A 13,094-nucleotide genomic window follows, 5' to 3' on the forward strand; every position below is an offset into this window, starting at 1 on the left:
TGTCAACAAGTGTCAGCAGCGAAACATTGCAAGACTTCAGTGCTGACAAGGACTGCAACATGCTGGTTTTAGTTGTTCTGTATTTGAACAGTCAAATCATTGATTGACAACCTAAATGTATTGCACAACAAAGTGGCATGCCAGAATGTGAGTGCTGAATAGAAGCGTATTCTAATAAAGACTTTGGCCAGATTCTGCTCTCAGTTATGCCAGAGTAATTCCAGTGAGGTCAACCAGACGTACACCCATAGAACTGCACAGAATTTGCTCTCCACACTGTACAATATTTAGCTAACACCTTTAACACAGATTCTCTGCAATGAAGCTGTGGGGATTGATTCACATGCCCAATGAAGTCAATGGAAAGGTTCGGATTCATTTCAATGGGTTCCAGGATAAGGCTCCAGGGGTAGATATTGCAATGAACCAATATTTTAAAGTAAATAATTTTAACCAACACCTTCTAAATCAAATGTTAGACCAAAAAAGGATGACCACGGCCAGAGCTATTCAGTCCAGTTGCCATCAGAAGCTGCAAGGTAAACAAATATGACTGATGAAGGAATATCCTCTACGGATGATTTCTGGAATCCTGTGATGGCCAACTATGCTCCAAATGTGGCTAGGGATCCTGACCTCACTACTGGACAGACAAACAAGGCGGAGGAAGACAAAAGAAAGAGGATGAGTGGTTTGATCCCTCTATCAATTATGATGCAAAACTTTATGAAAATAAATAATTTTTGTAGCTACAGAAATATGCATCTGGAGAATAAGTTAAACAAAACAATATTTTTTCTGGATGGCTTATGTGGTAGCTATTTATTACACACTCTTCCTCGAAGAGAAATCAGAGAGGAAAGCCTTGCCAATGGCATTGGTTATATCCTCCTAGAGGTGATCTGCTTTATAATCCGGTAGTATGGGGAATATGCTTATCTGCCTATCTGAGAAAGCAAAGGATGAGGAATTATTCTTCTTTGGTTGAATGAGTTTGTTGAATTGGCCAGCTCAGGATTGGCTGAAGTGCATACGGTTTATGGAAGCATGACAGGAAGAGCTCATTTTCTGCCCTCAGAAACAAACATACGACTCCCACTGTTTCAATGTGAGTGAAGATTTGGGCCCAAAAGACGGAAGAGGCCAGTTGGATCATCTAGCCCATTTCCCTGCCAACAAAGAACATTTTCCTTACTGTATTTTTCTAGTGTCTGCTGTGTCTACTATAGTTTTCAAAGTCTCAGTCAATGGGGGATTCCATCATTCCCTCATGAGACTATTCCATGGACTAGGATATCTCTGGTGGGAGTTTCTCTCTGATATTCAGGTATAACCTTTAATGTCTTTAAATTCCATCCCATTACTCCTAGTTATACCCTCATGTTTTACTCTACATGAATTCTATTTAATTCTACAATTGTAAAAGACTGTACATCCCAATATAAATAATGATGCTAATAGTTCATCTTCATCCTTGGTGTATACCTCAAGCAGAAAGCCCGTTGTTTGTTGGTTCTGAGAATTCAACGTTGGAAGAAACAGAATAAATTGAGAAATTATACTGATGTTGAAATAAAAAACCAGGGCATCTCACTGGTTATTTTCTAACAGAGAAAATAAAATCCTTAGTCATTTCCTCAGGATTATTGTTTAAGGATTTAAATTGTTAGGTTGATGCACATGAGCATATTAAAAGGATTATGCTAAAATATGTAAAGTGCACTGCAAATGAGTGAACCAGCTCCATTTCTATATTTATGCCTCTTTCATCCTTCTGTGAACTTGAGGATAAAACAGTGTCTCCCCACTCCTGTCATGCTCAAGTTATAAAATCCAAACTCAAACCCAATTGATTCAGAACAAAACAAAGCACTTACCCAGAATGCTTCATGTTTTGAGGTTTATCCATTCGGACTGCAAGTTTGATCTTTAGATCTTGATCTGGGCAGTTTTTGGAAACTGTCATTTTGTGCCACTCTGATTGTTTCGGGCTATTCGGAGTAGGGTGAAGAACCACCTGCACATAACGAAGATAGCAACGGTGAAGTAGAGAAATGACCCATTACATTAGTTTTTAATAGGGAATTAAAATACATTTCTATTGACTTAATTAGGGGCAGGATTTCACTCACCATATTTTAAGTTAAATTTTATTATTTTGGGATTAGTTTATACTCCTTGGCTGCTTTAGCTACTGCATAATTATTCTCAGTGTCCTGAAACATCTACTAGAGATCAGTGTTTTGGTTTAGTGCATTTGTTATTAGATTGGAGAAGCTAACACCTGGTGGTCATGAGCAACCTTGTTAAATAACTAATTAATTGGTGATCTAGGTTAAATTGTTTAAATTATGATATTATTAACTATTATTAATAAGTATTTATTAAAAACAGTTTAAGAGTAAAGCATACACAACAGAAGAGAAAAGAATAAAGATTATTACTGGTAAAACTCCTTTATTAGTAGTAATAATATTACTAGGAATTTCTGTCAAAACTCAGGGACTCATTGAGCTAGGAACTATACAGAAATGTAACAAAAAGGGCAGTTCATGCCCTAGAGAGATCACAACCTAAATGATAGACAGGACACAATTAAATGACAAAACTGACATATGGGTGGGATGAGGTTAAAAAAATGAACGGAGCTGAGACAATTTGGATGTATTGTAATTTTGAATAGAATAATGTACCTGATCAAAGTCAGCTAGAAGGAGAATAATTTGTTGGTTTTTATTTGGTTTTGGTGGATTTTATTTGAACTAATTTTTGGATGACTCTGATCCATGAGCAACTGTTTCAATGGAGAGAGGTGTTTCAGTCAATTATCGATTTTAGATCATATGCCACAGATTCAAGTAATTTAAAAAGGAGAGAGCAATAAGTTTAAATTTAAACCTTGAAAGATTTATAATTACAGGGAGAAATGTTCAGCAGATGAGTGTCCTTTACTCATTGTTATTTTTATAAGACTTAGGACAAAATTACATTAATTGAAGGAATACAAACACTTTCCAAATGGAGGCTTTTGGATCATTAAATTATAGTTTCTGTTGGCACTTTGGTTTGTCTCTGTTACATATATATGCCCTGACAACAATCCTTCTTCCTTGAAGTTCTCAGGTAGCTAGTTGGCTACCACTCCCATTCTTTTCTGCACTAGGCTCCTGTCAGTGTCTGAGTCTGGCTCCTTTCAGAATGCCTCTGAGGTCAAATTACTGCAGGTGCGCCAGTCAGGGAGGATGCAGCCCAATTCTATGACACATTACTGAAGAAACAACAAGTTGGAACATCAACATGAAAGTGAGGAATCCCTACTGCAAAGGGAAGCGGCGGTCACTTTCCCACCACAGGCAATCCCCTTGAATTCAATTAAACAAGCCGGTGACCCCAACTGAGACCCCAAAGGTTCCATGCACAGTCCTGAAAGTAAATCAGCCTTCAGCTCGTTAGGCCTGAATGAGGGTCCGCTTACATTCTACTCCTGTGGAGAGAGTTGGAGGTGTCATGGAGCAGACCTCAGAAAGCCTCTGCTGGCGGCGTTCACCAATACCCAGCAAACCACAGCAGAGCTATATTTGGCTATATTTATGGACATCACGTACAAACAGCTATTTACATAATTTTATCTCCTAACTAAGTTGCCTCCCTCCCAAAATACCAAAGGGACTTCTCTGCAACACACGAAACAAAGTAACAATGTTGCAGTATAGCTGTAGTCATGTCGATCCCAGGATATTAAAGAACAAGGTGTGGGATTGAGCTAATATCTTTTATTGGACCCTCTTCAGAGACCGGAAGAAGAGCTCTGTGTAAACCCGAAAGCGTGTCTCTCTCACCAACAGAAGTTAGTCCAATAAAAGATATCACCTCACTCCCTTGTCTCTCTAAAGGAACAATGTAGCAGTTTCCAGGCCATTCTAAACACACAATGAGATTTTAAAAAAGGTGGAAAAGTGAAATTCAGATAACATTTCACCCCACCCCAACTTTAAAAATTTTTTTTTTTACCTAGTGGGATGAGAGGCAGCAGGCAAAATTTCAGACAGGTCAGTTTGCTGGCAGAGGTCTTCAAAGCAGGGGCGGCTCTAGGAATCTGGCTGCCCCAAGCAGGGCGGCATGCCGCAGGGGGCGCGCTGCCGGTCGCCGGTCCCACGGTTCCGGTGGAGCATCCGCTGGCATGCCTGCGGGAGGTCCACCTGAGCCACGGGACCAGCGAACCGTCCGCAGTCATGCCGGCGGGAGGTCCACCGGAGCCGCGGGACCAGCGGCTCCGGTGGACCTGCCGCAGGCATGACTGTGGAAGGTCCACCGGAGCCGCCTGCCGCCCTACCGACAAAATGCCGCCCCAAGCGCGCGCTTGGCACGCTGGGGTCTGGAGCCGGCCCTGCTTCAAAGAGCCCCTGTTCCCTTTGTGAGTCTGAGCATACATCCTCGTTTGGAGCAATTGATTTTGGGTTGAATTTAATCAACAGTTCACCTTCTATATTCTCTGCCTCCTGACTAAACACAGGGCTGGAAATTAAAATGCACATAAAAACATCTGGCATATTCCTATAGCAGTGCATATTCATATCAGATGCCAAGATATCAGCTGTTGCAAAAGGTTAATAACCTTTCCAGCATTTCTCACTTTCACCTCCGGCAGGGAAGAGATGACGGTCAGAACCTCAACTGGTGTAAATCAGTGGAACTTCACTGGCTGCAGTGGAGCTGCTGGCTTATACCAGTTGAGGTCATAACCTGGTAAGTCTAAGAACTCTGAAAATTCTTCAAAAGGATCTTTTTGTCCATCTGCTTAGTCTACACCCGTTATCATGGCATTTAATATTAATTGCCACAAGGGGTCATGTTTTACCCTCTTTATGTGCTTGGAATTTTCACTGACATCGATGGTAACTGGGCCATGGATTGCAGACAAGCAACGGCCCACTGTTTAGAAAGGACAGTGCCTCTCAGATAAGGAAGAATAGAAAGATCAAGCCTGCCACTACTTTCTGAGAGAACAATACTTCATTTCCTCCTAGGGACTCCACCTCTATCCCGTCATGTAATGTATTCCCAATTATTATAGTACATTTACATGTGTGTGGCTAAAGCCTCAGTAATTTCATAACTATTCTGTGTATCGAAATGACTCCCTCCATTCCTGATGCATAAACATCAGTCTTTTGATCTTTTCATTTTCATACTTTATTGTTTTTTTTGTTTTGTTTTCATCCTGTTCTGGTGACTCACACCAATGCATGTTAAAATTCATTAAAGTCTCCACTGTTGGGCAGTGAGATGCATTTCCTCATAATGGATTAGCTTATAGGCAAGCAAATTCTTTTTATAACTGGTAGTATTCACCCTCATTACTTATGGTGTTTCTATCATTCATTCCTGACTGCTTATTCCATGCAACTTCCAAATACCAACCCAGTTTATCATCCTTTTTTTGTACTCCATCGAGCTTCAGCTTTACTGCTGATAACAAACTACAATTTATTTTTTCTGCATAGAGACCAAAGTGCCCTTGATACTGATACCCCAGTGCACTTCTTTAGGATTTGATCCAAATCCCATTGAAATCAACCATCAACTGTAATGTATTTTGGATCAGGCTCTTATTCATCACCTTATTTAATGCTATACATACTGAATTTTACCCACTAGATTCATCCTTTATATTTCATCATGCAGATAAACTTCACTAGTATGATTCCAAAACTGTGTTATTTATATGGATTAACTGAGCCATATTGGCAGAGCATGCACTATTCTTTGAAAGGTTTGATTCCAGCATCCCTGAAGATCCGCCCTGGTTTCCTAGAGCTGTTATAATGGTCTTTCATTTCCAATCACTTTTTAAAAATAAAATCTTTTTCAAAGCAAGTTTTTGGCATTTGGCAGTAAAAGGGCAGGAGGGAAGGGCAGGGATAGTGTTATGAACATCTGTTCTCTATTTCCAGGGGAAGAACCTTTATTCTGTGTCATGCCCAAGTTGCTGGGCCTTGGATCGGGGCAGAGTGTTCACTTGGGGTGGAGTCCTCCCTGCAAGGCCATGGAGGAGAGCAGAGCTGATCTGTGGGTCGTCTTGCAACCTGACTGCTGCAGTAACATCGGCATATGATTGGGGGATCTGCCACATCATCTCCCAAAGCCTCCAGTACAAAGGAGCATAGGGAACCCACCATCCCACAGAGGTTGGTATTAAGGAGTAATGACCAGAGACCCTCCACCGCAAATTTGATGTAGACAGAAACCTCTGATTTCCTTTCAGGTAAAACATCTGCTTTTGAGGAAAGCAGCCTCCTTGTAAGTACTTTCAGGATCCTCTATTTTGATGTATTTTAAAATTGTTCTTATTAAAAAAAATTTACTTAGTGTTCTTATATTTTATTGACCTTGCTGCCCTCCATGGGTGAAACCCTGACCCCACTGAAGTCAGTAGGAATGTTGCCACGGACTTCAACAGGGCCCGTGAGTCTAACATAGCCCTGGAAGCAGCCATTCAAGGCTCGTGAGTATTTTCCAGCTCTCACTGTCAAGTGAAACAGTTAAATTGGAAAGTGTTGGCCAATTCCCAATTCAGCGATTGCCAGAGAAAACGAGAATTGTAAATGTCTGGCAGACCACAAAACACTTCTTACACGGCAGCCAGGCCTGGATGTTTGTGTGTACAGAATGGCATTAGCTTCCTTTCCCTTTGAGACTCTGCTGTCTTCCCTCATCAGCTCAGACAGGTTTGTGTCAATTTGAACAGCTAAATCAGGGGCTTAATTCACTCAAGATTTAGTTGTTTGAACAAAAACAAATCCCGAAGCAGCCCAACCAGACAAGCACCATCACTAGACCCAAGAAGGCAGTTTCAGGCCTTTGAAGTGCAGCTGGCTGAGAAGTGCTGGTGGACGTACTCCAAAGGAAATTACCACGTCACCCTCTGTGTTCATCAGCACTGGCCAGTACCATTTGGGTTTGGGAAGCTAAAACGGAACTGTAACTCCCCAATGGACTTAGAATGACACTGAAGCAGTGGGGCTGGCTCATCAGCATTCCAGAAGTAAGCGGGGACAAGGCAGAGCCCGAAAAATGTTTTGTACAACACTCACTGCTAGTTCCTTTCCAAGCCTGGCAAATCCAACACTGCTCACAATTGCCACCTGGCAAGGAAATCACAGTTCTTCAGTTGAAACAAGAGTGACAAAGCAACTGGGGTCTAAACCAACTGTACCCACGCAGGAGAAAGAGCTGCTTGTCACCGTGGAGGCTCAGTGGAGGACCTGCTCGGCAGGCGGTCATTGTCACAAAAGAAAGCACCATGGTAAAAGGTTTAAAGAATGAGTTTCGAAAACAGTACTGAGAATATTAGAATGCCACTGCATAAAGCAATGGCATGTCCTCATCTGGAACACTGTGTCCAGTTCTGCTCATCCGACCTCAAACGGAAACAGGAAGGGTGACGAAAGCAATTAGAGGCATGGACACACTGACGTGTCATGAAGCAACAGAAAAGCGCTCTCCATGGGCTCTCTGAGCAGGCAATGGCACTAGTGGACACACAGCCACAAAGAGTGGAATCCAGATTGGGAACAGCAGTGACTGCGGGGGAAGGGTGGGGCAGTGAGAGGGGAGGAAGGGGTCGCCAGAGGTTCTGTAGCCAAAGCCAGGGAATCTGAATCCTTTACTGAGGAGGGCACTGGCAGATGAAATCCATCTCCCAGATGTAATGCAACATTTCATCTCCTAGGGCAGTGGAGGGCAAACTATGGCCCGTGGGCCGGATCCGCCCCATCAGGGATTTCAATCTGGCCTGCAGGATTTCAATCTGGAGCCTGAACCCCTCTCCCATCCCTCCCCCAACCTCCTGCCCTGAGCATCCCTGCACCCCAACCCCTGCCAAGAGCCCCCAACCTCCCTGCCCTGAGCCCCCTCCTGCACTCTGCACCCCTCCTGCAACCCAACCTCTGCCCTGAGCCCCCTCCTGCACCCCAACACCTGCCCTGAGCCCCCCAACCCCCTGCCCTGAGCCCCATCCTGCACACTGCACCTCCTCCCACACCCTGCACTCCCTCCTGCATCCCAACCCCCTGCCCCAGTCCTACATTCATGGCCCTGCATACAATTTCTCCACCCAGATTTGGCCCGCGGGCCAAAAAGTTTGACCACCGCTGTCCTAGGATGAAGTCCTGGCCCCACTGAAGCCAACATGAATGTTGCCACTGGCTTCAATGGAGTCCGGATTTCACCCTGGTGAATAGGTACTGCAAATCAGCCCCTTCAATGCTACTTTCCCAAGTGCTGCAGTGAGGGTAACGTGTGTACGAAAGCAGCCTCACACTCATTTGTCTAGCCTTAAACCCCTTTTTCTGCTTAAAAGAATCTCTGTCTTCTTTCCCTCAGCTGTGTGCATGTCTAAGGGATCCAGGAGTGCCAATATCACACAAAAGACATTCTGCATTTGTTCTGTGAGTGCTTAGCCAGCTGAACTACTGCCATTAAAAGCTAGCACCAAAGACAACTTATGAACTGCATCAATTTCCAACACAGTCGTGGAGAGAGAGTGTGTTCAGCATGCCCTCTTTTGCTGCGTGTCTTGGAATCACAAAATCCTCTGCTTGTTACCAGAGATATTTTCTTAACCTCATCAACAGACCTAAAGAGACATCATTAAAGTGGAGATTTTTCTTACCCGCCCAAGTTCTTTGTCCTCTAAAGCCAGCACTCCAGTGCTTTCTGTAAACAGCTTCACCTTCACTGCGGGAAGTGCGTGCGTTGTAGAAAAGTCACCTTGAGTGCCCCAGCTGTGAACAGAACCACAGGGAAATGTTTAGAAACATGAGCAGGACAGTTGTGCTGTCACCTGGGTGTGTAAATGGTTAATATCGGATGTCACTGTCTGGCATACACACACACACACACACACGTGATACAACTGTGTGAGTGACAATGTATTAATTAACTTGCTAGGAAAATGCAAGATAGATGCTCAGAAATGTCGCACTGGCGACATGGAAGACAATGGAGTATGTGGAAGTAATACGAAATCAAGTTTGAAGAGAACTTTATTTATTTACATCTAGTTTGCTAATTAATAAAACAAAGCCCAATAATCAGCCTGCAGTGAAAGTTTGTAGCGTAGTTATAGACTAGAAGGATATTGTCTCTCTAAACACATAATGTCTGTAATGCTTTGTATCTGTTGTTCTACTCTTATCTATTGTATCTTCCTCTTTTCAGTTCTTGTTGCAAGTTAATTTTGCATTCCGAAAAGTTACTTAAGGATGAACCCTGCCAGCTCTATTTATCCACCAAACAGGTTCAGGGTTGGTAGTGGCAGTACTTGTCCATCCATAGGCTCCAGCCTTAAACTGGAGTGGTCACCTCTGAGCAAGATTAGCTGGGACTGCTAACAAGGATGCCAAGGTGTGCTGATTTTGAGGACACGGAGGCCTATCCAAGTAAGAACTGGATGGAGACCACTAATTCATTACACGAAGTCTACAAATCATCCATCAAATGGTAGCTTGGGTTTGAAAACAGCGACCTAAAAGTTAAATATCCCATATCTCATAAACAAACCCCCTAGCCAACCAGTCCTTATATTGCTCCCTAAAGTTCTGCAGGCACAGAAAGATCTATGGGTATGCAGACAACTAATTTCACAGAGCACATGGATTTTCCCTTCAACATTCAGCAGAATCTTGCTAGTAACTAGCAGACCCACTGTAGATCAGAACATTTTGTGAACTATTGAGTAATCAATGAATCACGGTTATCCCACTACAAAGTGTGCTGCCTTCATTCATTTTTGACATGTGCAATTTAGTTATAGCTATTCATGACTTACAGAATACTAGTAAATACACTGCAACAAAGATTTCCCTGATTTATACAACCCCCGTTAACTTACTTGGGGTTGGAGAGCATATAAAAGCCTGAACCAAAGTCAAATTTTTAGTAATGGGAGACTTCACCACAGCTCTGTTTCTGTTATTGATCTTTGGAAGGTGAGTCCACTGGCTTCTGTGTGGGAATTACTGGGTTTACAGATTAGTGGACAGAGATTTAATGAAGTTTTACTGCACAACTTTCTCCATTCAATTGCGCTTAATGTGTGCTCGGCCGCTTTTTCTCTCTCCAGATTTTGGACGGACGGGAAACTTTTCATCATAGACAGAATGGATTTTCAATATTTTCACAGCTCATTTAATTTTGTCTCAGGAACTTTAAAATCGTGCTCCCATTTTTTAAAAAATCAGTGCAGTTGCTGTTGCAAAAGTAGGCAGTTTCCTTTTCTCTCTTTTGCTTAATGTAGCATACAAAGATCAATAAACACTGACAAAGTATCCATATTATTGCTATTGTCCTTAAATGGACAGTTGTTATTTTAACAACATTATTTTCCAACTTTCTCTCTGGAAAAATCTACCAGTTTTCTGAAACTGAGGCTACAATATTAGTAAAAATCCCACTGGGAAAGTCACTGAATTTTCTAAGGTTTGTCTACATGTGGATACTCAGGAAAGATAACCCGAATGATCTTTTAAAGTGGATTACTTAAATGGCATTAAATTCCTCTGTGAACATTTTTATTCAGAATTAAAGTGGCCTTAAATCTATTTAGCTTAAATCATTTTGGAAGTGAATTAAAATATATCGAATTAAGGGCACTTTAATTCTGAAGACAATTCACAAAGGGATTTAACTAATCCATTTTAAATTCACACCTCTAGTTAATTCGAATTAATTTTCTTGCATGTCCCTGTGTAAACAAGCCCTCACGCTTGCTGTCACATTCATGCACTTTGCATCATAACCCTGTATGGTCTGTCTGCTCTGTTCTGTCACCTGGCAAGGAACTGGAACAGGAAAATCTCAAAAGATTTAGAAGTTAGTTGACGAAAAACATTCAAATGTTTGACTCTGCATGCTTATCCAAAGTTAATTTTAGTAAATCCATTGGACTGGCAACCTTGTATGAATAGGCTTTTTGAACCTGCTGGTTCTGTCTGGTTCAGTCCAGTTTGGAACTATTGCAAGAATAGCCTTCTGCATCTAGTTTCAGCAGAAACCAGGAAGTTCAAAGGCAGGAAAATTAAACACCAAATAGATAAAGATCTTGAACTTCAAAATGTGTTTAATTTCAGTTACACTAGTTGGCTCTTAATTCACCTCGCTTTTTCCTCCTATCATGAGTATGTAGGGCCCTACCAAATTCACAGCCATGAAAAATGCATCACAGACCGTGAAATCTGACCCCACCTCCCCCGTGAAATCTGGTCCTTTGTGTGCTTTTACCTTATACTATACAGATACCAGTGTTTCTCAAACTGGGGGTCCTGATCCAAAAGGGAGCTGCAGGGGAGTCACAAGGTTATTTCAGAGGGGGTCACAGTATTGCCACCCTTACTTCTGCGCTGCCTTCAGAGCTGGGTTGCTGGAGAGCGGCAGCTGTTGGCCGGACGTCCAGCTCTGAAAGCAGCGCCCCGCCAGCAGCGCAGAAGTAAGGGTGGCAATACCATACCATGCCACTTTTCCTTTTGCATTGCTGCCTTCAGAGCCGGGCAGCCAGAGAGTGGTGGCTGCTGACTGCCGGCCAAGCTCTGCAGGCAGCACTGCAGAAGTAAGGGTGGCAATACCATACCATGCCTTTCCTTACTTCTGCGCTGCTGCTGGCAGCAGCGCTGCCTTCAGAGCTGGGCTCCCGGCCAGCAACTGCCACTCTCCAGCTGCCCAGCTCTAAAGGCAGCGCTGCCACCAGCATCAGCAGCACAGAAGTAAGGGTAGCAGTACCGCAACACCCCTACAATGATCTTGCGACCTCCCCCACAACTCCTTTTTGAGTCAGGACCCCTACAATTACAACACCGTGAAATCCCAGATTTAAATAGCTGAAATAATTAAATTTGCGATTTTTAAAATCCTATGACCATGAAATTGACCAGAATGGACTGTGAATTTGGTATGGCCCCATTAATATGAAATATACAGTAGTAGAGAGGGAAGCAGAACTCTTGGGCTGTGTTTCTGAATGCCCTACCTGTACTGAGCACAGGGGCGGCAGGTGAAGAATATGTGTAAGCACGTAAACCAAAATACAGATGCTAGGTCTAATTTTAGCCCTACCAGAAAAAACTGTTGGTCTAAATTGTTTATTTCCTTGACAATATCTCACTGTAAGCTTTAACTCCTAGAACAGTAGCATTTTCCAAACTGCTAGGCAAGCGATTTCTTAGGATAACATGAACACTCCATCTATCTGCAGTCTTCAGAGCATTAATCTGATCCTCCTCTCAAATGTACAGTGACATGTAAATGATGCAGTTATCATAGGATTAACTGATGTCACTAATGCACATAGATGCGTTTTCAGAAGTGGCTCTCCTTAAGCCTGCAATCGGAAAATTGCTTTCAAAGAGCTTTCTTGCCATATGGGATATTTCAAATTTCACATCTCTATCCTGTTTGCAGAGAAGTAGCAGCCTGTTCCATGACTACAGAACTGCTACATTTCTTGTATCAAAAAAGCCGAATAAGTAGTGATAAACATCAGCTGGATGGTCAAAAACATGTTGCAAATAATACCTGATGTAATAAAGCGTTAACAGTTGTGTGTAATTTTTAAGCAATGACACGTTATTAAAACAGGCTGGAGATAAAGGTTGCAACTTTCAGAACTGAGTGATAGATTTGATGAGATTTTAGCCACAATGTATGTGCAGTTTTACATGGCTCACTCATGGCTGCACCTCTTAATCTGGGTCCCACTCAGTGGTGGATTTTAATTGTAAATCTATTACCAGAAAGACACTTGGCTTTTCCAGGAACTAGGTTGTAGATCCTGGGAGAATTGATGGAGGAAGTCTGGCTGCCACAGAGATCAGCTGTATTAGAGACACTGCACAAACTATTTTTTTAGAATGTTTTTAGGAAATTATACTTGTCACTTTAAAATGTTATCTTTCCTGCATTAACACTGTTTGAGCAGCCACCTGCTTTAACCTACCTCAAGGTATCTGCGAGCTCTGAGAAGTGCTCCCATTGTAATCTAAATGGGCCTTGGTGTTATAAGTGATCTTATTCTTTTGAAAACTGCACCAAAATACAGA

At 42.5% G+C, this 13,094-nt stretch overlaps 1 protein-coding gene across 5 annotated transcripts in view; it reads right to left on the reverse strand.

Annotated features, from left to right (window-relative positions):
• Positions 1 to 13,094, reverse strand: part of CADPS (calcium dependent secretion activator) — a 356,811-nt gene that overhangs the window by 142,596 nt on the left and 201,121 nt on the right. For all 5 annotated transcript variants that reach the window (XM_045025308.1, XM_045025307.1, XM_045025309.1 and 2 more), the window contains 2 exons: positions 8,675 to 8,786; positions 1,878 to 2,017 (listed from right to left, as the gene is read on the reverse strand). In XM_045025308.1, the coding sequence (XP_044881243.1) occupies positions 1,878 to 2,017; positions 8,675 to 8,786 (252 nt within the window). The remainder of the gene's footprint in view (positions 1 to 1,877; positions 2,018 to 8,674; positions 8,787 to 13,094) is intronic.

This window comes from Mauremys mutica, chromosome 7 (assembly GCF_020497125.1).
Source record: "Mauremys mutica isolate MM-2020 ecotype Southern chromosome 7, ASM2049712v1, whole genome shotgun sequence".
Classification (NCBI taxonomy): domain Eukaryota; kingdom Metazoa; phylum Chordata; order Testudines; family Geoemydidae; genus Mauremys; species Mauremys mutica.